General features: G+C 45.7%; 2 protein-coding genes across 2 annotated transcripts in view; both read right to left on the bottom strand.

Moving 5' to 3' along the window:
* Positions 1-932: 932 nt before the first annotated feature.
* On the bottom strand, positions 933-5897 carry STBD1 (starch binding domain 1). The gene is made up of 2 exons (XM_027087534.1): positions 5214-5897; positions 933-2810 (listed from the first exon to the last, which is right to left on the bottom strand). The coding sequence occupies exons 1-2, from the start codon at positions 5419-5421 to the stop codon at positions 1954-1956; spliced, it is 1065 nt and encodes a 354-aa protein (XP_026943335.1). The 5' UTR covers positions 5422-5897; the 3' UTR covers positions 933-1953.
* An 8997-nt stretch (positions 5898-14894) lies between these two features.
* FAM47E (family with sequence similarity 47 member E) overlaps positions 14895-21800 on the bottom strand; it is a 31870-nt gene continuing 24964 nt past the window's right edge. Inside the window, exons 6-8 of the mRNA XM_027087605.1 lie at positions 20786-20941; positions 19178-19255; positions 14895-16918 (exon numbers count right to left, since the gene is read on the bottom strand). Coding sequence (XP_026943406.1) covers positions 16853-16918; positions 19178-19255; positions 20786-20941 — 300 coding nt within the window. The 3' untranslated portion in view covers positions 14895-16852. The remainder of the gene's footprint in view (positions 16919-19177; positions 19256-20785; positions 20942-21800) is intronic.

Raw genomic sequence — 21800 nt, 5'->3', positions numbered from 1 at the left:
CCCCTTCCACAGGCTGCTTACAGAGGACAGTGAGGTCCTAGGGGATGGAGGAGCCACAGGACAGGAGCCTGGGTGATGACCTGCAAGGAAAGCTGCCCTCCCGCCAGGAGCACCCACTGCTGTTTAGTGAGGGAGAAGTAGGCTGCTGTCGTTGCAGCCTTCTTACACGCTGGGGTCTGTGACAGCGGGTGGCGCTCAGGGTAACCAGTGCAGATGACACGCTAAGTAGGGCGTAAGTTACCACCACAGCCCTCATGCTTCTCCCTCTAAGCACATCCGATTTTAAATAACAAGTTTTAAAAATATAAAGTTTAGTATTATATGTTATCTCTTAAATCAGTTGGCTTTACTGAAAAATTTTTATTTCATCAGGTAATGATAAAATGGCTAATGATAGAACTCTAAACAGATTTTGACTGTAAATTGTTTTCCCTTTAGTTTGACCTAATAGAAATGCTTGGGCATTCTGTACGGTAATGGTGAATGCCTCTGAAGACCTCACTGGTAGAATATAAAATTCACTGTGAAGTCTGTAGAAAATATATGTGAATTTAACACAAAAGTGCTATGAGCCCAAAACAGTTCTTAAAGCACTTTCTAACACTATTTTCAGTTGGGTTTAGGCTCTTTTCAGCAAAGACCATCTATAACCAGGATTAAACGCTGTTTTGCCAATAGATGTTACACTTATTAAAAGTTGTTTTAATATAGAATTAATTTTCAAATACAGGCATGTATAATATCCCTCCAAACAAAGGTAAAGTTTTAAAAGAAATATTCTAAAACTTCCTTCTCTAAAGGGAGAAGAACAGACTCTGTGCCTCTTGACGTTTGCTTTTTTTCTGTGTCATTAGTGGAGACAATATTAGTATTTTATTTTACATCTAAGCTATTATGGTACTAAGATTTATACAAATAATTCAGACATTTGATAAAGATGTTAAAACTCAGGTTTTATTATTTGTTTCAGTTATAATGGCAAAGTTTAAATGTTTATTTCTTCCCAGAGCAAAGATGTACTTCCGTATCACTCTCCTGTTATAATTTTGTTACCTACTAGCATGAAGGGAGAGGGAAGAGGGTGAAATGATTGCTATGGGGCAGTCCATCTGTCAGCCCAGAGCTGCTGTGAGAGGAGGGGCCGTGGGGAGAGATAGTCCTGCAGGAGGCCCGTGAGGAAACGACGGGCGTGTCCCACCCTGCAGTCCGGCGGGGCCTGTAGCTCCCAGCTCTCTAAGAGGTGTCATTCAGGCCCCCTTGCTCAGCCTATACCCTGTCCCCCTTCCTGTTCTTTCCTCTTGGGCTGCTCCTGCTAACAGGCTCTGATTAGGCCCCTTGTTTGTACACCAGCTGTTGATCATTAAGACAAAAACATACTTGCTACCCTCAAACCATACATGGCAAGTTAAATCAAGCAAAAAACATTGGGAAGTCTTAATGCATTACCTTATATCCTGGCTAATCACGTCTAGTGACCAGATATTTTCTAATCACAGTTCCATACGATGTTAACGATTTTTAAATATAAAGTGTGTATGATTAAAGAGAGCATTTCTCCAGCTGCACCAGTACAAAATCTCCTTTTGAATAAGGCGTGTTTTACTCCCCTGCTTCAAGAATCACCCAAGGCTCAAGCCTGAACCCTCTGCAGCTGGTTAGTTTCTGTGCTCCGTGACCAGTGCACATCTGAAGTCTAGCCAAGCCCTCCTCAAGACCACCAAGCCCTAAAGTAATGATGGACCAGCATAAATCCATCCATCAGTGCCACAGGAAAAAAAGTCCACGCTCACTGGAAGCATCATCTACACATTGGACAAAAGCCACTAGCAAATCTGAAACAACTCTGATGGCTAGACTGGGAGTTTCACTTCCTTTATTTTAAATTATCCAGGGTGCTCCACAACCTTAGCCTCTTCCATGTTCTATAGCCTCTTCGCTACTTTGCAAATTGAATCAGTGAATCCCCCACCACTTGTGAACCACTTTATCCTCATGGCCAGTCTCTAAGGATCTATTGCTGCATTCTTCCCAACGGGTAACTTCCCCATTCTCTACTACCACGAACTTCCATTCCACCACTGTGTCTGCTGGCAGGGGCACAGAACGAGACCAGAGCCCGTCCTTGCTACACTGGAGTGGGATGTAAGTGTTCCACCTCCCAAGACTCTCATGGTCTCCAGTTACTGCAAGGCATTGCACACCAGCGCGTGTGATATAATGGACCTGGAAGCTGACACTAACCTGATGAGCCTCTGAAGACACTGCTCCTACCCTTTTTGGTTTCACATCCACTTCCTGACCTCTTGCCTCCACGAGAGTGCTTCTGTCATAGTCCTGCTTAGAGCTTAACACTGGAGACTCAAGACTGCCACCCAAACCAACATCGCCCCAGGATGCGTGCCGGGAAACCATCTCCCAGTCCACGTGGTCAGCCCGGGCCCGACTGTCCAACTGTGCGAGGCTCACTCCTTCTTGCGCTCTGTCCAGGAGCAGGTTGCTAGAAGGCAGCTTCTCTGCCAGACATGGAGCTGTTTTAGCAGTTTTCTCTTGGCCTTTTTGGAATCCCCATTCTCCTATAGGAGATCCAAGGCTTTCGTTTCCTGAAACGTCAGAGTAACTTCTAGAGTTACCAGTCTCAGAGGTAGCTGGAGATTGTGTGTCTGGAAATTGTCCAGAGGGAACATGTGCTCTTGAATTGTCACGGTTACTGCCTTCTCCAGAAGGACTCTGCAGTCTCCGTGCTGCTTCCTGCAGGTCACCAGGGCCTTTAGTCGTAGAAACCAAACATCCATTGCTTTCTTGAAGATGCTCTAAAAAACAAAAGGAAAAGTGTAATAGTGTCGTGCAGTTCATGTGAGAAAAAAGTTCAGTCAGGCTGAGGAAATAGTTGTAGTTTTTAAAGACTTGGCTACTAATCTATCTGCAGTTCACAAAATTTGCCTCTATTAAAATCAAGTACTTAATTACCTGGTGTGTTCCCAACTGTGCTCTAAGAATATACAGGCATATCCAGTAATAAAAGACACATCCAGGAGTGTCAGTATACCAGCACAAGAGTGTAAACGAGGTGGCAAGCTGTAGAGGCAGAAGTGTAACCCTGACATGGTCCTGGATCTCTGCAGTCCAGGCCGTACTGGCACGCCACCAAGTTGAGTTGTTTGGCTGCCATCATCGAAAAATGTCCAGCCTGTGTGACGAAGAGCTGCACGGTTACCCTGCAAACCAGAGGAGTACACTTGTACTCCCAGGAACTGCGTGCAGGTCAGGGATTGGCTCTCACAGGTGCGGGCAGGTCAGCAGCAGCTGTCACTGTGGGAGAATACAAAGGACAGCAGTGCATGGCTGGGCAAGAGTTGGGGATGAGGGTGGGGAGGGCGGCTGGATTCGCCTTGCACACCCCACGTGCATCAGGAACCTCTTCGACAAAACACAGGCATCTTATATCCCCTCCCACTGCATACTTTAAAAATATATTTTCTTGGGACTTCCCTGGTGGCACAGTGGTTAAGACTCTGCCTGCCAACGCAGGGGACACGGATTCGATCCCTGGTCCGGGAAGATCCCACATGCCGCGGAGCAACTAAACCCGTGCGCCACAACTACTGAGCCGGTGCTCTGCAACAAGAGAAGCCACCGCAATGAGAAGCCCGCGCACAGCAGTGAAGAGTAGCCCCCACTCGCCGCAACTAGAGGAAGCCCGCGCGAAGCAATGAAGACCCAACACAGCCCAAAATAAATAAATAAATAAAAATATTTTTTCTTAAGACTACACAATCCAAGCTCCCTCAAGACTCAGTTTCATTCTTGGCCACCTCATTGATAGTCCAAATAGCTCCCTACAACTGAGGTCCCCAACCCCCGGCCCAGACCGGTAGGTAGAGGTCAGTCCTCTGCCTGTTAGGCCCCCGCGGCACAGCAGGAGGTGAGAGGCGGGGAGCAAGCGAAGCTGCCTCTGCCGCTCCCCATCGCTCGCATCACCGCCTGCACCACCCTCCCACTCCGCCCCCTTCCGTGCAAAAATTGTCTTCCACGAAACCTGTCCCTGGTGCGAAAAAGGTCGGGGACCGCTGCCCTACAAGATCTTATTCTCCAAAACCATACAATCAGCATATGCGGATTGGGGGAGATGACGGTGGGAAGAGGGTGGTCTTGTTTAATTTTGTCTCTTTTTAATGGTGGTGTTGGAAGTGAGACGTAAACAAATATTACTCTGAATCCCCAATCTTTCGACCTGAAACATGAGTTAGGCTTTCAGGAAAAGAAGATAAATGAGCTCTCTGCAGGAGAGGCACAGGGGCAGATTTTCAAGTGGCTACACATGAACGCCACTCCACTAAAGTTTACAGATGTCATTTTCACCACTAGGCTGGAGTCCAGGCATGGGCAGCTTGCCAAGGGAGGGCGCTGGAAGGTAAGGTTCTCTGCCAGTGCTCATAACTTTGCCTAGTATACAGGGTCTAAAATATAGAGATGGAAACCTAGATGTCAATTGTACTCGTCGGAGCAGAATTAAGTGTCTCTTCCCTGGGGTTTCAGACAACCGTGCACTGTTCGGGTGAGCGTGGGGGAGGGCCGACAGCTCCGAAATGGGCGGCCATCGAGCAGCCTCAGGGCTTCAGCCCAAGCCTTCAGGGCCAGAGTCCAACCTGAACTTTGCCTCCCCGACAGAAGCGTCCAGACATGGGAGGCTGCTCGCTGAGCCAGTGTTCCCAAACACAGCTCTTCCGTGGGGTGAGGGATGGGAGGCCATGAGGCTATGGGATTGGGACCGAGACAGTGTCCCTGCTCGGACAGAAATTGGAGAGGGTCGTGGGATCTCCGAACTCTAAGCACCCCTTTCCGAAGGCCCGGAAGGGGCGCCGCCGCTGCAGCCGCCCGCACTGCACCAAGCTCCGCCAAGCAGAGGAGCCCATCCCCGCTGGAGGAGCAGGGGTAGGTCCTCAGGGGCGGGCGCCGAAGGCAGCGACTCAGCGGGGCGCGGACCTGGGACAAACCGCCTGGGCATCCCCAGGGCCTCGGTGTAGGGCGAGAACCCCACCCGGCGCGTGCGCACCAGCCGGGGAAAACGCGAGCCGCGGGGAGGGTCCTGCCCGGGCTAGGAGAAGCTAGTCCTCGGGAAACCTCCAGGTGGATTTCCGCCCCCTGCCCCCTCCCGCGGGTAACTTCAGAGCCCCCCGGCAAATACGCCCTCGAGACACAGGGAGGAAGAATACCTGGTTTGGTGACCAGCTCCCGCCTAGAAGGTCCAGGGCTCAGTCCGCCGCCACCACCCTGATCGCCTCCCGGAGCCGCAGCCTCCCCTGGAGAGGCGTCCTTCCCCTGCTCCGCATCCCCCTCCTTTCCCGTGTCCCGCAGCAGCCAAACGAAAAGCGCTCCGGCCAGACCCCCTCCGACCAGCAGGGCGGACCAGACGGCGCCCATGACTGAGAGGCCGCAGCTGCGCGAGACGACGGCGACCGAGACGGGGGCTCGGGTCACGCAGGCAGAGCCACACCTACCCAGCCCGCTGCAGCCTTTTACGGTCCCCGGTGGCGGGCGCTCCCGCGCGGGGCCCAGCCCTCCGCGACCAAAACTCAACTTTCCCAGCCCCGCCCCATTCCCCGCCCCGGGGCTGCAGCCCCTGGTTCTGGCAAGGCGGACACGCGAGCGCCCTCCTTCTCCAACATTTTCCCTTCTCGACCCCGCCAGTCGCCGGCGGCGGGGAGCACCCGGCGCAGGGTTCCAAGTGCGTCCCACGCGCGTGAAGGGTCCAAGGGCGCACGGCTCCCGTGCGCAAACCCGCCGCCTTCTTTTCCTGTTCCGGCTGCAGCTCAGGTGCAGCCCTGCCTGGGACAGCGCCGGCCACCTCGGCGCCTCCTCCCCACAGACAATCAGTAGCAGTGCGGCCCGAGCTTCTGGCACTTAGACGCTGAAGAGGCCGACGTGCATCTGCGACACGCGAGGTTGCGGCGAGAGCGGAGGCGGGGCGGGAGAGGCAACCGGGCCGGGTGGGTAGACCCATACAGCCGGCGCGTTGGAAGCTCCATTCCTCCACCAGTTAGCTGCGCTTAACGTCCCCAAGCCTCCGCCTCCCCGCCTGTAAAAGGAAAGGATTGGACTGAGATCCATCCGTCTGTAAATGCCAATCACCTTAACCGCCTCCAGTCATTGCTGAGGGTGCGTGGTTGTCGCAAAGTGCGCGCCCTCCTTACTGGACTGCATGTTGTGCAGACGCAGGCTCCTCCGGATGGGTTATTAATAAAAAATTGCGGGCTTCCCTGGTGGCGCAGTGGTTGAGAGTCCGCCTGCCCATGCAGGGGGCGCCGGTTCGTGCCCCAGTCCGGGAAGATCCCACATGCCGCGGAGTGGCTGGGCCCATGAGCCATGGCCGCTGAGCCTGCGCGTCCGGAGCCTGTGCTCCGCAACTGGAGAGGCCACAACAGTGAGGGGTCCGCGTACCGCAAAAAAAAAAAAAAAAAAAAAAAAAAAAAATTGCAACCGTCTTTGTTAAGTGCTGTCGGCGTGCCAGGTGTTTAATGTATGCATTTAATTTGATCCTCACAAAACAACAACAACAATCTGGGAACTAAGAATTATACACATTTCTTTCTAAATTCACTCCTCTGCTGATCTGATGGCTTTACACACCAACTTCAAGCTAACGGTTCCCATGTTTGTATCTGCAGGGTGAGCCTTTCCCTTGACCTACACGCTCCCACATCAACTGCTAAGACTACAGCTGGAATGATTACTAAAATGGCTCCTCTGGTAAAACAAATCGTTCCAACGTGCCCCGGGCTCGAGTCTTGTTTGCAAAGTCAGGTACAGAAAGCAGTGGGAGTCCTTGGTGACTCTGCAGTGTTTGTGGGATGGGAGCTCGCTTCGGAAGGCTGAGCGGTGAACGTGGTGAAAGCTGTGAAGAAGGCCGACGTGGAGGGAGCCCTCTCCAGAGAAACTTGGAGGCCAAGGGGAGGAGAGGAATCGAAGTGTCGCTTGAGAAGAGAACAAGGCCTAAGGGAAGCTCTTTCAGACGGAGAGACACGTGGGCACGTTTGTTCAGTTCGTCGGCAGGAGAGAGCCAGCCGAGACCTGGAGGAAGATGTGAGGAGGACGCGAAATCCTGGACGGGGATTCCGCGGGAAGGCGGAAGTCAAGAACACCATTAGAAGGGGCGGAGTCGGAGGAACGGAGGGGAGGAAACAGGCGTGGAAAAGCAAAGAAGGCACAAAAGAAACATTTTGAGATACACAGGGGCCCATGAGTGAGGTTAGCTATCAGCTGAGTGAGAGAAAGGAAATCCAGGTGAGTTTTTTTGTTGTTGTTGTTGTTGTTTTGGGTTTTTTTGCGGTACGCGGGCCTCTCACTGTTGCGGCCTCTCTCGTCGCGGAGCACAGGCTCCAGACGCGCATGCTCAGCGGCCATGGCTCACGGGCCCAGCCGCTCCGCGGCATGTGGGATCTTCCCGGACCAGGGCACGAACCCGTGTCCCCTTCATTGGCAGGCGGACTCTCAACCACTGCGTCACCAGGGAAGCCCAGGTGAGCTTTTAAGGAAAGCAGAGCAGGTAGGAAGGAAATGGCCGCTAGGGGAAGAAGTTGCCTTGGGAAGTCCTGTGGGTCCTTCCATCACAAGCCGGTGGCGTCGCTCCCTTCCTGCCTTTCCCAGTGACCGCGCCTCCGTTCACACCCCACCTCACCTGTCCAGACCTTACCATCCTCCCGCAACTCCCTCCCCTCTGGCTGTGATCCGGTCTGCAACCACTCCTGATTTAATCCTCCTAAAAGCACAGCCTGGGGTTGGGCATCTCCTCTGTCTACCAGACTAAATCCAACCCCATTTTAGCCTTCAAGGTCTCCCTGACACACCCCAACAACCTCTCCAGGCCTTTCTCTTATCGTTCACCTGAACTCCAGCCAAACGGGGACTCTCCCGCGGGAGCCTTCTCTCATTGGTTTAGACGTTTCCCAAAACCCACTTCCTTCCATGAACTTTTCCCTAGCCCCCAATCCCACTCTTAGCCCCCAGCCCTCAAACTGATATGCCATTCTTTTCTTTGAACTCTGATCATGTACTGTAACTCTGTTAGAGAAAAATACAAGGTTTTCTCTTATGGTATAATTACTTTTGTCGTTTATCTCATCCCCATATTAGATCATAAATCCCTTGAGGGCCAGAGTTTGTTTATTCTTTGTATTCCCCAGAATACAAAGTTTGTTATGTAATAGGCCTTTTTATTGTCTTTGTTCATTGAATACCGAATATATACTGGCCCTAAACTAAGTGCTTTATGAGGATTATCTCATGTTAAATCCCTGAGAGGAGTAATCTGCCCAAGGTCATACAGCTGGTGAGTGACCAAGCTGGGATTTGAACCCAGTGTTCTGACCTCCCAGGACTCCTGCTTGAAACTCTAGCTACATTGAATCCTAATGCTTTTAAACCATGTCCAAATTTCAAAGCATACATTTTAGAAGTGAGTGTGCAAATCCGAATTGTGATACCAGCGTATCCCTCTGGTAGTATTCCAACATTTATGGTGAATTTCAGCCTTGCTCTCGGTTTGTAATTCCTCTCTCTGCAAGCCCTCACCTCATTAGGGAGATGTACTCACCACCAGCACCTGTCTGTTTCTGTCAAGCCTCTGGCTTCTGCTACTCCACATAATGTTAACCACAAGTCAAACCTTCTGCAAAGCAGTCACATTGGAGCTGCCCAGTTTCATATTTCATAGGGACATTTTCTAAGTGCAACTGTTTGCAAACCTCTGACTCATCTTAGTTCCAGAATAGACTCCAGGCTGAGATCTCTTACGCTGAATGATGAAACCTTTAGAGCAAAGGAAAATCTGTGTCAGGAGAACAAGTTCACTATGTAGAGAAGAATAAAGTTAGATTACTACTTTGTACCACGTAAAATGGTAGACTGAGGATAGAATGAAGTCCTGAATGTAAATGGTCAGACTACTACTAACAGAACAAAATCCAAGAGACTGTCATTGTGATATTGCATAATGTAAGAGGCCAAAAAATTTCTTGGCTTCATCAAATAAGGCTATCTCGTCAGTGAGGCTGCCATAGACAAAGTTAGCAGGTAGATCCAGATGGGGAACAGATTTTCATGTTGTTAAAACTGACAAGGCACCAATATGTAGCTATAGGATGAACTCATACAAACTGATCCAAAAAAACCCACAAAACCTGACACGAGAGCCAGTATAAAATGAACAAGGGATGCTTCTCCCCAGTGCCTGGAACATAATAGGCACTCAGGGTAATTTTTGGTTGAATAAATGAATGACTAGCAAGAGATGCAAAAATGCTCAAATTCATTGGTAGTTAGATAAATGCAAATTAAAACAAAGATGTTACACCATTTTACATCCACCAGAAAGGCAAATATTAGAGAGATGCAATGCTGCTGATGGGAGAGTAAACCGGTACAAACAATCTGGAAGAATTTTGTGAAATTAAGTATGCGTATACCCCATGACCCAGCAATCCCCCTCCTGAACATGTATGGCCAAGAGATTGCACAAGACTGTAAGGGGGCACATAGTGTTATTTGGGATAACCGTAAGTTCAAGGCCACCTGGCTGCCCATTGTGGGCAAATAATAAGTAAACTATGGTGGATGCCGATGAAATGCTATGAAGTGGTTACGACAATGACCTTGATCTACACACAGCAATGTAATTAAATCTTAAATACATATTGGCGACTAAAAGGTAAGAAACTAATATCTCGCAAGTTGCACAGTGTGGCCAAAAAAAAAAAGAGAGATTTGTGGATTTGGCTCTTGAATAATGATGTGGACCGTCTAAGATTCCAGGAAACCTGCAAGGTTTTTTGAAGAACTATAGTGCAATAAACACTGCCAGCTTGGACTAAAATGGGGGTTGTCTAGAAAGGGGATAAGTGTATTTTGCATATGAGAGCAACATAAATAATTTGTGGCTAAAAGACAGGCTGCCCTGGTCTTATACTATGGCCACAAATTATTTGATATTCTTCCCTTCGAAGGAAATTTGGAGGAGTTCAGTTCTCCTCTTCTTGAAGGTGGGCTGTACTTAGCCACTTACTTCTAATGAATAGAATATGGCAGAAGTGGTGATGTGTGATTTCCAAGACTAGGTTATAAAAGGCATTGTGCTTCCTCCTTGCCTTCTCTTGGATCACATGCTATAGGGCCGACTTTTTCAACCTCAGCACTATTGATATTTTAGACAGGATTATTCTTTGTTGTGAGGAGGTGCCTGTGCATTATGGGATGTTTAGCAGCCTCCCTGGCCTCTACTCACTCAAAATTCCCAGAAATTGAATTGTTGTGTCAAAGGCTATATACATCTGTACATATGTACACACACACACACACAAAGTTGCTTATTTATTCTGTTTGTTTTTTTTTAAGGCTTTGGATAGCCAAATTGCCCTACAAAAAGTCTGTATCTTTTCCCACTTTCACAAGTTGAATATATGCACCTTTTTCTTAGCATTTTTGCCAATATTAGTTTTGTCTTAAAAAAAATCTTTGCCGATTTGATAGACAAAAATTGATACCTTGTTTTAATTTTTTTTTATTGGTGACCTTGACCATTTAAGAAATGATTTTGGTCTGTTGTATTTTTTTATGACTTAGCCCATTTTTTTCCTGCAGCATGAGCAAAAACATAGAACCTACTTTCTATGTGAGCAGAGCAGGTGGCACTGTACATTCTGGTGTGGAGGACTGGAGAAGCCCTGCTTCCCTCGCCACCCCTCCGAGGCAGGAGCCCACTGTAGGAAATTCTTCCTTTAGAAATTCATTCCTTTGGTTCGTTCTCCCTCTAGATTTTAAAATATCAAGCAAATCCACTCTAAGGTATTGGCGACACATCAACTTTCTTTTTGACACATTTTAACAGTTACCAATACTTACAGTGCCATGGTTGGGTAGGTGGGTGGGATCGGGAAGCAGTTAAAGAATAATACTGAAAAGAGGAAGAAGACAAGAAACGGGATAATGGTCACCTCAAACTTTGCCCTCATCATAGTTTTGCTTAGGTATGTCCTTTTCTAGTCTACCTAACTCTCTCCCAAGAAGATAATTGTCAATTCTTAAAAAATTTTTTTTCGGGAAATTTGCCTCTTTTTTGGTGCTTCACCATTCCTGATATTCATCCATTCATTCAATAAATGCATAGTTTGAGCCCCAGCTATGTAGGACTCTAGGCACTCTGCAGGACACTAGGAAAAACCTATACCTTCCCTGCCCTCATGAGCTTATACTCTAGTGAGGGAGACACACCATTAATGAGTAATCAAAGAAGATAACATGATGAATGATGGGCGATATAATGGCTATCAGTGAGGTGCCGGAACTGGGAATGATCTGCAGCAGCTCTGCTGGCCTGTTGGTGCAGGAGTGGTGCAGGCATGACTTTGGAGGGGGAGGTTGAGAAAGAATTCTGACCTACGTTCACTTCAGTAACAGTTTGCTCTCAATGCAAAATACACTTAGCCCCTTTCTAGACGACCCCCATTTCAGTCCAAGCTGGCAGTGTTTATTGCGCTATAGTTCTTCAAAAAACTTTGCAGGTCTCCTGTGAATCTTAGACGGTCCACATCACTATTCATGAGCCAAAACCACAAATCTCTTTTATTTGGGGCCGCAGCTTACGGGATCTTAGCTCCCCAGCCAGGGATTGAACCTGGGCCCCGGGCAGTGGAAGCACAGAGTCCTAACCACTGGACCGCCAGGGAATTCCCCACAACTATCTTGAAGATAAGTCCTTCTCTACCTTGAGAGTGTGCTGAAGAACAACGTCCTCCACTTCCTTAGACGCTCTATTGTTTGACTAAAACTGTGAGGCACACTTTTAAAAATTTCAGTAGCATTTTTGTCTGCCTGAATGTACTCTGAAGCGTCACCTTTGAACTTTCTGAGGTCTTAACAAGGGATTTAACAATTACATCCTTGGATTTATCTTTAGACCATGTTTTCCTGGCATGTCCTTTGATGTGTTCTTTTGGATTTGATCTTTGCTACAAATCATTTCTTAATTTAAACATCATTTGTCATCTGAGAGGCTAGGAGTTTACAAAACCATCAAGTCCTGGTTGCTTTTGGTTAAACTGTCCCTTTGGCTTATCGATCTCCTCTTGCATTTTACTATAAGCAGCAAGAAACCAGGCGGTACCTTCAACACTCTGTATAAAAATCTCCTTAGTTACATCACCAGTTCATTAGGTAGTTTTTCTACTTTCCACGTTACTTCAGGTGACAGTATGGATAAACTTCCTGCTATTACATAACAAGGAGACCACTTCTCCCAATTTCCAACTGCATTTACCTCATTTTCCTGCCAGCCTTCACCCACAGCCTCTTCACAGTCTATGAGACTTCTGCCAACAGTTTCTTCAAAGTTCTTCCAGTTTCAACCCACTTCTCAATCCTGTTCCCTTTCACATTTTACATTCTTGTTATAGCATCCCACTTCCAGGCACAAAAATCTATTAGTTATCTATTGCTGCATAACAAATAATCAGTAAATTTAATGGTTTAAAACAACCAACATTAGAGTCATTTTTATGGGTTAGGAATTCAGAAGCATCTTCTCTGAGTGGTTCTGGCTCAGGATCATTCATACGGTTGCAGTCAGGATGTCAGCAGTGGTTGCAATCTCATCTGAAGGCTTAATGGGGGCTGAAGGATCCACTTCCAAGACGGCTTTTCACATGGCTATTTGCAGAAGGCTTCAGTTCCTTGCCATGTGAGCCTTTCCATAGACAGCTTGGGTGTCCTCACAACACAGCAGCTAGTCTCTCCCAAGTGATTCAAGTGAGAACGAGGAAGCCACAATGTCTTTCATGCTTTAGTTTCAGAATGACACCTCATCACTTCTTCCACATTCTGTTCCTTAAAATCAAGTCTAGGTACAGCCCACATTCAAGGGGAAAAGGGGTTAGGCCCTGCATTTTGAAGACAGGTGCATCAAATAATTTGTGGACCTTTTTTTAAACAAACACAAATCTCCCAAATTAGAAAAGTCCTTGGGATTGTCTAAAGTAATCTCATGTCTTGCAGCTATTGAACTGAGAAAGAAAAAGAAAAAAAAATGATCCTTTAATTTGCTGAATTAAAATATCATTTGAATTCACAGCTTTGTAAGATCTCGTAGGTGAAGACAGAGTATAGATTGGGAAAGAGCGAGACCCTGAATGCTGAACTGTGAACATATGGGAATGTTCAGATGGCTTCAAGTTCCCTAAACTCCCAACCCTATGAAAATATGCTGCTCAGATCTCCTGTTGCAAGGAACACAAATGACTGATGGACCCAGCTGCTACCCCTCTGGATCTTTCGCCCTCTCGCCGAGGCCATACTCCCCTGGGCTGCTCCCAGCCAACGACAGAGCATGCAGAAGTGCCAAGGCAGGCCCATTTTAGCAAAATGTGCGACTCCTCCTCTTGGTGACCTTGACTTAAGGTCTCCCCATTGGCCTGGCCAAACCTTCCTTTGAACTGTGCTGCAGTTCAAGACCGTATCTTCTTTTCCTCCCTCTGTCCTTCCACAGGGATCACACACGCATCAGAATCTAAAGGCTCTCCCTCGGTTCTGCCACTCCCACCCCAATAAACCTCTCAAGCATCTAATACCCTTTTGCCGTTTGCTCCCCGGCAGACCCAAACCGCTGCAGCCTTCCTTGTCAGAGAAGTTCTCCCTACTCCCTCTGTGGTGAGGATTTTCCCACTTTGCGCGAGGACTCTGTAATGACCTTTGTGGAAATAGGCTGGTAGGAGGCCGGGGTAGCCAACTCTTTATTCTTCACCCCTAACATCCCTCACTGCCTTGAATGCTACCCATGTGCTAGAGGCAGTTTATCCTAGCTCACAAAAGCCAACTGTTAAATTTGCAGGAATTTAGCAAGTTGGTTGGCAAACACAGTCATTACTAAAACTTAAATAGACTTACAATTAAAATAAATTATATCAAAACCAAAGGTAACAGAACTCAAAACCTCATCTCTTCCTGGTTTTTAACACCTTTTTGTTAGCACCTATGCTCTTGAGGTTATTTACATCTATTATGTCTGGGTGTTGGAAATAACATGTAACGATGTGCCACTTGCACTTCTCTTTGGATTTTGGAGGCCAGATTTAGATGTGCTGTTTCAGCTCATTGCTTTAGTAATCTGAGAGGTTGCCGGCTCTGAGGGCAGCCTGAAGCAAGAGAAGGCTTTCAGCTGGTCCCGAAATCTCTGCCCTCTGATCCAATGTATCCAGCGTGCTCAGAGCACCTGTGGCACAGAGAGCTGCTGAATGGAGCTTCGGCACGTCCAGAAAGGCGAATCAGAGCACAGGCCCCCAGGGCTTTGCAGCTGAGCCAGGAGCTCTGTGGCACGTAACTGTTCTCCTTTGGAGAAACCAATCTCCGTTTGTTGCTTGGCACCAGTTAATACGGCAGCCTGATCCTGAGACCTTAGGTAACCAAGCGACTGGTGCCCATCGTCCACCAAGGTCATCTGATCCACTAAGCCATAAAGTCAGCTAACATTTAGTGTGTGTGCACAGTGCCAGGCTGTGTTCTAAGCACTTTACTGGTAACATTCCCTTTAATCCCCACCACCATTCTGGGAGATAGTACTGTTATGATTGCTACTATCCTTACTTTAGATGAGAAAACTGAAGCAGAGAGAGGATAAGCAACTTGCCCCATAGTCATATAGCAAATAAGTAGCAGAGCTTGGTTTGAATCCAGGCCATCCTGCTCCAAAGTCCACACACGTAATTACCAAATTATTTTGCTTCTCGTAATCAAGTGAAAGTTTTCTATTTAGGGCTGGGCTTGACCAGGAATTGAAGACAGAACAAATTGCATGGTGTGCCCGCTCCTACCACCCTGTCATCTTCCTCAGCCTACACATTCTCTACACGTTCTCTTAGTCCAGGTGATGAAACAGACAACCTCCACTATATGACGGCAGCAGCCACAAGTGGACTGCCACAACACTGTAGCCCAACTCAAGGGTGGCCCTGAAGAGCAGCTGAGAAGGGGAATTTTCCAGTAGACAGAAATGTAAGCATTTCATCCTGTTGACCACTTTGTCTGAAAGGAGAAATGGGCTGAGGTGCATGTCACCAACTAATGGTCAGCAGCTGATGGCTTAGCTTAGTAGCCAGAGACTTGGAAGGATCAAGAATGCAGGGATAGTGACAAAGAGATTTGGGAGAAGAGGTATACAGGGGATCGCTCAGAATGGATCCAGAGTATGGGAGTATTTGGTTCTTTGTGAATACCCACCAAAAGCCCTCCACTGTAGAGGAAGCGCTCAATAATCAGGTGAAAAGTTTGACCTATCCTCTGCATGCCAGCCCGCTTCCTTCTCCAGAAATTCCAATGTTGCCCAGTGATCTCATGGGCAAAGTGGGCATGGAGGCAGAAATGCAGGCTCCACGTGGGTTCAGCAACTTGGATTTCCCCTCACGAAGGCTGCCCTGGCTACTGCTTCTGTGGAATAATTGTCCAGTAATTAAAACCAAACTTGAGTCCCTAATGTGAATTAGGCTTGAATGTAACAAAGCCAGGAACAATGTGTCCAGGGGAAGAAATGCATTCTCTCCAGACCACCGCCAACACCATCTTGGCTCAGCACTTGAATGTCAGAATCCTGCCCCAGCTTGCCTGGTAGAACTGGATGCCTCCTCTGGGCTCTCAGGCTTTGGGGCTCCCATGGGCTACCAAGCAGGCATGTATGACAAGTTGAAACAGCAAGGGAGGCAGAGGAAAGTGGCCTGACTAGACTAGCAACCTATTCTGCAATTGGATTTGCTTTCCTGCTTAACAAACTTCTGCCCACACCAACATTTCTACACTTCCTGCATGCTCATTCACCACCACGGTATCCCACTCAACACTGAAACTCATTTCACAGCAATGGGCTGACACTATGCGTTCATTGCTTCTGTCATGTACTCCATCACCCTAATGTGTCCAGATGCATAGAGTGTATAGTAAAGACTCACTTACAGCCTACAGATTATTGAAATGGGATCATGACAGACCCAGAGGATGAAAGGTCATCCATCACCCAGAGATTCTGTATTTGAAGACAACTACTATAACTGATAAAACTTTGGGATCCAATATCCTTTAAATAAATTCCTTTGATTAAATTATCCAGAGGGTATTTCAGAGGGAAAGATCTGGAAGGATGCATTCCAATGAGTAAAGAGTAGTTACTGCTGACTCTATAGGAAGTATTTGTATTTTCTACGTTCTTTTTGTTAGTCTATATTTTCTAATTTTCCTAACATGAGCATTAACATGTTAAATAAAATAAGTTTTAAAAATTTAATGTAAAAATATGTCATCTTGAGTTTCCATTAAACTTTATGACCCATGACATTATATTATAGGTACACATTTATTATCAAGATTAACATGCCAAAAAACCCTCAGTAAGCTTAATTCAAAATGAAAGAAAATTATATTGTAAAGAAAGAGTAAAGGAGCTATTCACTCAAAACCAGGGAAAATAATACTCTGGGAAAATGAAATAAAGCAATTCTGCTTTTTTATGGTTTTATTTATTTTTACAAATAGTTGATACAACTATGTAATATTGACAATGCTATCAAAATGTTAGAATACCAAATATGAAATTGATCTCACGGTTGATAAAATATATAAAATATTGATTAACTGAAGCAGAAGACTATTCTGAAATGTTTGTATTAGTTATAAATTTTATGAATGTTGCCAAGTCAAAATTGTACAACTATGGTGGGACATTCATTATAAATTTTGTTTAATGTTTAAAGAGAGAGAGAAATAGCCAAGTATATAGTAAATGAAATCTGTCTAATCATCTTCCCAAGATTCTTCCATGCTTGAGTTATTTTACAGAAGTCTTGTTACATTCACATTTACATTCCTTCCTCATACACATCTTCTCAAGGAACTAAAAAAAAAAAAAAAGATGAGAGAAACTCCTTTAAATTGGCAAACGAAAATTGTACAGTCTAGTCACAACCACTACCATACCCGAATTCACAGTCTCACACTCTGATGTATATCCTGATAGGACCCAAAATCTGATGTCGATGATAGACCATGCGAGATGGTGGACTTTGGAAAGTAGTTGCACACCATCAGAAATATCTAGATATAATTCACACTTTTTCTGTGGCCAAGTCCAGCCCGGGCCAGCTCGGCACAGCCTTGTGCTGCTCATCTCTGCTATTAAAGGCCTGGGGCTTCTGTGTAGCCGAGGGAATGAAGCTGTAGGTAATGCACAGAGCAGTTAATCCAGCAGCAGATACTGGAATGTGTATGTTAAGTATGTATGCTCACGTAACATACATAAACATGTATGTATACAAGGTGTACATAGACATTTAAGGGAGTAAAAAGAGAATGAATGCTCACATATAAATTTAAATAAGTAATGATTTTATATATAGATAGATAGATAATTTACCATAATAGATTCCCCCCTCTCTTTTAGTTGAAATCCTACTGATAAAATAGAGGATATAGGATGTAAGAATAAAGGGAGAAAATATTCCAGGGTTTTGAGTGACAGGTGTTCTCAGGGGACTCAGCCATACCCAGGGGCATCACCTCTCTTTAGTTGATGCAGCTAAAAGAGTAACTAGTGAGTCAGGCATGCTTCCTTTTGCCCAAAATTGAACTAAATGTTCAGCAGCAGAATGGATTAAACCAACAGGGGACAAATCAAAATAAATAAAGCATCCTCTTTTGCCACTAAAGAAAAAACTATGAGTCACTATAACGTCAAGAGCAAACAGGGATATATATGTATATACGTATATCTCCTTGGCAAGAAGAATATATATGTCTGTGTGTGTGTGTGTGTGTATGTGTGTGTGTAAATACACATATATATCACATAATTATATTTATGCTTAAGTATAATTTTGTGTGTATTATATAAATATATAATCATACATACAATTATGTTATATAAAATATATAAGCATATTTAATATATTATACATATAAATATATAAAATATACTTATGTAGGCCATATATGCAGATGAGGCAGTGACTAAATACATAAGTACAAAAATATGTGTAAGTATATTAACTATATCTTATATATAAGTATCTTATATATAAGATATATACTTATATCTAAGTCTATAAAATATACTTATGTAGGCCCACTGTTGATGCTCAAAGCTATTGGAGAGATTTCATCCTAGTTCTAGAATGGAATCTTCTAGCCCATTAGTCTATTATCGTACTCTAGACTTTCCCTTCACATCACCTGATTTAACTTTGAACAAGTCTGGATCTGAGATTGGTCAATATATCTATTTGCCAGTAAGTGTAAGCTGTTGTTAGTTTTATCGCTCTTAGAAAAAAAGAAATCCAGTATCCTAGTTCCAGGAACTTCTACCATCTGGCTGCATGTCCTCCTAAGGACTCCACGGGCCGTGAGCACAGGGGACTCTGGACAAACACAGAACTTATCAGCCACGACTTGGGCCCCAGGCCCAGCTGGCTTCCTGCCATGGTGACAGGGCTGCTCTGGGGACAGATCTCCAGGCTGCAGGCCCTCCTGCTAAACGGTCTGCTCTGCCAGCCTCCCACCCCACTCTTGTTATCTGTGGCCTCCCGGGGGAGCCCTCCACGTGGGAGGTGGGGGGACGACCAGCACTACAAGCTCAGGGAGAGGGAAAGACAAAGTGGAAAAAAGAAGAGGCTGCAGGGCTGTCCGGGAAGTGACCTTTGGCCCTAGTCTGCGTCCTCATGTACCCCACAAATAGCACAATAATAGTCCCAGCTCCACTCCCAGCTCCACTTCGTCCTGACCCCAGCATGGCTCCTTGGAAGTAGAAGTGAAGGAGACTGGACACTTCCTGGAGAATTCATTGTTTTAGTAGCAGGCTCACGCCCTGCACATGGATCCCTTTCACTTTGGCCCCGTTAAGGCCAAACCCAAGGAAGGTGAGTCAGCAGAGAGACAGCAGGAGCCAAACAGGCTCCTGTCTGCTCCTGAAAAGAGCAGGACGCCAAAGCCCATCTGTGGGCCCCCGTCTGGGGAAAGCACACCCCTTCTCCCAGGGCTGAGTCCTGGTGTGTCCCTGTAGAAGAAGTATTTTGATTTTGTCAGGGTGCTGACCCCTTCCCATCAACAACTGTGAGCCCCTCAGCAGGTCTTTCTGAGGTCTTTCCGGCCCTTTACTCACACTCGGCATCCTGTAGCCCCTGCGCAGAATGAAATCCTTAAAGGCAGCTGTTCCATGAAGGTCTGCAAGTAACTCCTCCTAAAAGAGGGTCCACACTTTAAAAAACCGGTCAGCTGTCAGAAGCTTGATTTCATTATTTGTCCTAATTAAAAGCACGTAGCCATTTATCAAGTATGTTATTTTAAACGACTTCCTTCTCATTTAGGAATATGTGTGTAAATGACATTCAGAAGTTGATGCATACAAAGGCTTTCGAAAGATAGCCAACCTTCTCTCCTTTCTCTGTTCTTTTTCTTACCCTTGTATCAAGGATAAGCAACACATTTTATCAATTAGATCATTATTGACCTAGGATGTCCGGAATCTAATCTATTTGAGATTAATAATTATGATACTGTGATTTATAATAAGAGACAGATATTGGGTCTTCTTCCCATTCCTGGCACAGAGGCCTTAAAACCCTTGGAATTTCCTAAGTGATGAGAGCCACAACGGTGAGAGTCTTTCCTTATTCATAACAAGCCCCTTTCAACCACATTGCAATTTATCTTAATGACGTGTTTTTTGGAAAGCCCCTAGATACCTACTAGATGGGGGCTGGTTGCCAGGGAAACCAACCACATGATTAGAGGGTTGGCACTTTCAGCTGGAGGTTGAATTAATCACTAATGGCCAATGATGTAATCAATGACACCAATGTAATGAAGCCTCTATACAAACCCAAAGGAGGGGGTTTGGAGAGCTTCCAAGTCGGTGAACATGTAAAGGTACCTGGAGAAGGCAAGGAAGCTCCAAGCCCCTCCCCACGTGCCTTACCCTATGCATCTCCTCCATCTGGTTGCTCCGGAGTGTACCTCTTTATAATAAACTGGTAATCTTACTAGATTGGAAGTAAACTGTTTTCCTGAGTTCTGTGAGCTGTTCTAGCAGATGATCAGACTCAAGGAGGGTGTCGTGTGAACCTCTGATTTATAGCCAGTCAGTCAGAAGCACAGGTGACAACCTGGACTTGAGACTGGCATTTGCAGTGGGGGCAGTTTTGTGGGACTGAGCCCTTAACCTGTGGGATCTGATGCTCTCTCCAGGTAGGTGGTATCAGAATTGAGTAAAATTGTAGGACATCCAGCTGGTGTCAGGGAATTAGAGAATTGCTTGGTGTGGGGAAAAAATCCCCGACACATTTGCTGACCAGAATTGAGAGTGGTAGAGGAAGAAACGGGAGTGTTTTCCTACTCAGTATATATCCACAAATTTTAGATCTTAACTCCAAAGGGCATGATAATCAAAAAAGATTTGATCCAGTCCCAACATCTTAGGGGTATTCATGCGTTCATTTGGCTTTTCCTTTTATTTATTGGAATTTAAAATTTGGGATGTTGAAGTTTATATCATTGTAATTCAGTTCTTTAAGACCATTTCACTTTCCAAATGAACTCAATCAAGAATAGTCAAAAGTCATGTGTTTCCAGCAAGAGAGTCATGTCATCATGGTGTCCCTTACCAGCACACGATTGCACCCATGTCTTGTGAACTGACTTCAATATGAGGTGGCATTTGCACTGTGACAACCTTCAGCTCAGATGATCAAGTCTCAGCATATACACATACCTGTTCCCATAGCTCCTTTTTCATATTCTCATCTTGAGCTTTATGTAAGACCTTGGGGTCAACCAAAGGCTCATCGGCTCTTTGCTTTTTCCACAACTTGGTGTTCAGATACCATGCTCCGTACCTCATCTTCACCCACTTTGGTTTATAAGGATTCTGTAGAAATAACATAATTCCCAATTTCATTAGTTTGTTTGGTTTGTCATTTCAATAAATCTAAGATTTAGCTTATGAAAGCAGTATCATTTATTTTTAATCTATGGTTACTCCTTGCCAAAGTATTTTATGAGGTTTCAGTGTGCTTTGATTTACAAAGGTAACATGAAAAGTTCATGACTGAGAAAATAATGTGGTAGTTAAGCATGGCTTTTGGATTTAGACAAACCTGGGCTTAAATCCAGCCTTCCCCACTTAGTAGCTCTGAGTCCATGGACAAGTTAGTTAAATGCTTCATTTGTAAAATAGAGATAATAGTATCTACCCCATAGGGTTGTTGGGAAGACTAAAGGAGAGAACTATATAAAGCAGCTAGAACTCATGTAAGAATCACATATTTCAGTGAAGGGTAATGACCTTCAACAATACTCAGTCAACCAAAATAAGAAGTTATCAGCCTCTCTGTGAGCCCAGCTCTATACTCAGCTTTGTAAATGGTACACTACTTTTGATCCAAATGCTATTCAACACCAGTCTCTTGCCTCTTTATTTTTTAATTAAAAAAATATTTATGTATTTATTTATTTATTTGGCTGCACCATGTCTGAGTTGCGGCACGTGGGATCTTCATGGCCGCCGTGTGTGGGATCTGCAGTTGTGGCATGCGGGATCTTTTTAGTTGCATCATGCGAACTCTTAGTTGCAGCGTACGGGATCTAGTTCCCTGACCAGGGATCGAACCCGGCCCCCTGCATTGGGAGCGTGGAGTCTCAACCATTGGACCACCAGGGAAGTCCCTCGCCTCTTTAATTGGAAGAGAGAAAGAGGGGGAGGAAGAGAGAAAGAGGGGGAGGAAGAG

The sequence above is a fragment of the Aethalodelphis obliquidens genome, unplaced genomic scaffold (assembly GCF_003676395.1).
Source record: "Aethalodelphis obliquidens isolate GAN/ISIS:26980383/991018 unplaced genomic scaffold, ASM367639v1 scaffold59, whole genome shotgun sequence".
Taxonomy (NCBI): Eukaryota; Metazoa; Chordata; class Mammalia; order Artiodactyla; family Delphinidae; genus Aethalodelphis; species Aethalodelphis obliquidens.
This window is presented reverse-complemented; position numbering and strand designations above follow the sequence as displayed.

What these genes read in the sequence shown, in the direction of transcription:
- STBD1 (XM_027087534.1), bottom strand. Translation starts at nt 5,421, where the DNA reads ATGGGCGCCGTCTGGTCCGCCCTGCTGGTCGGAGGGGGTCTGGCCGGA. An exon ending in GGAGCTGGTCACCAAACCAG is followed by an intron (nt 2,811 to 5,213) that starts GTATTCTTCCTC and finishes TTTGTTTTTTAG; the next exon opens with AGCATCTTCAAGAAAGCAAT.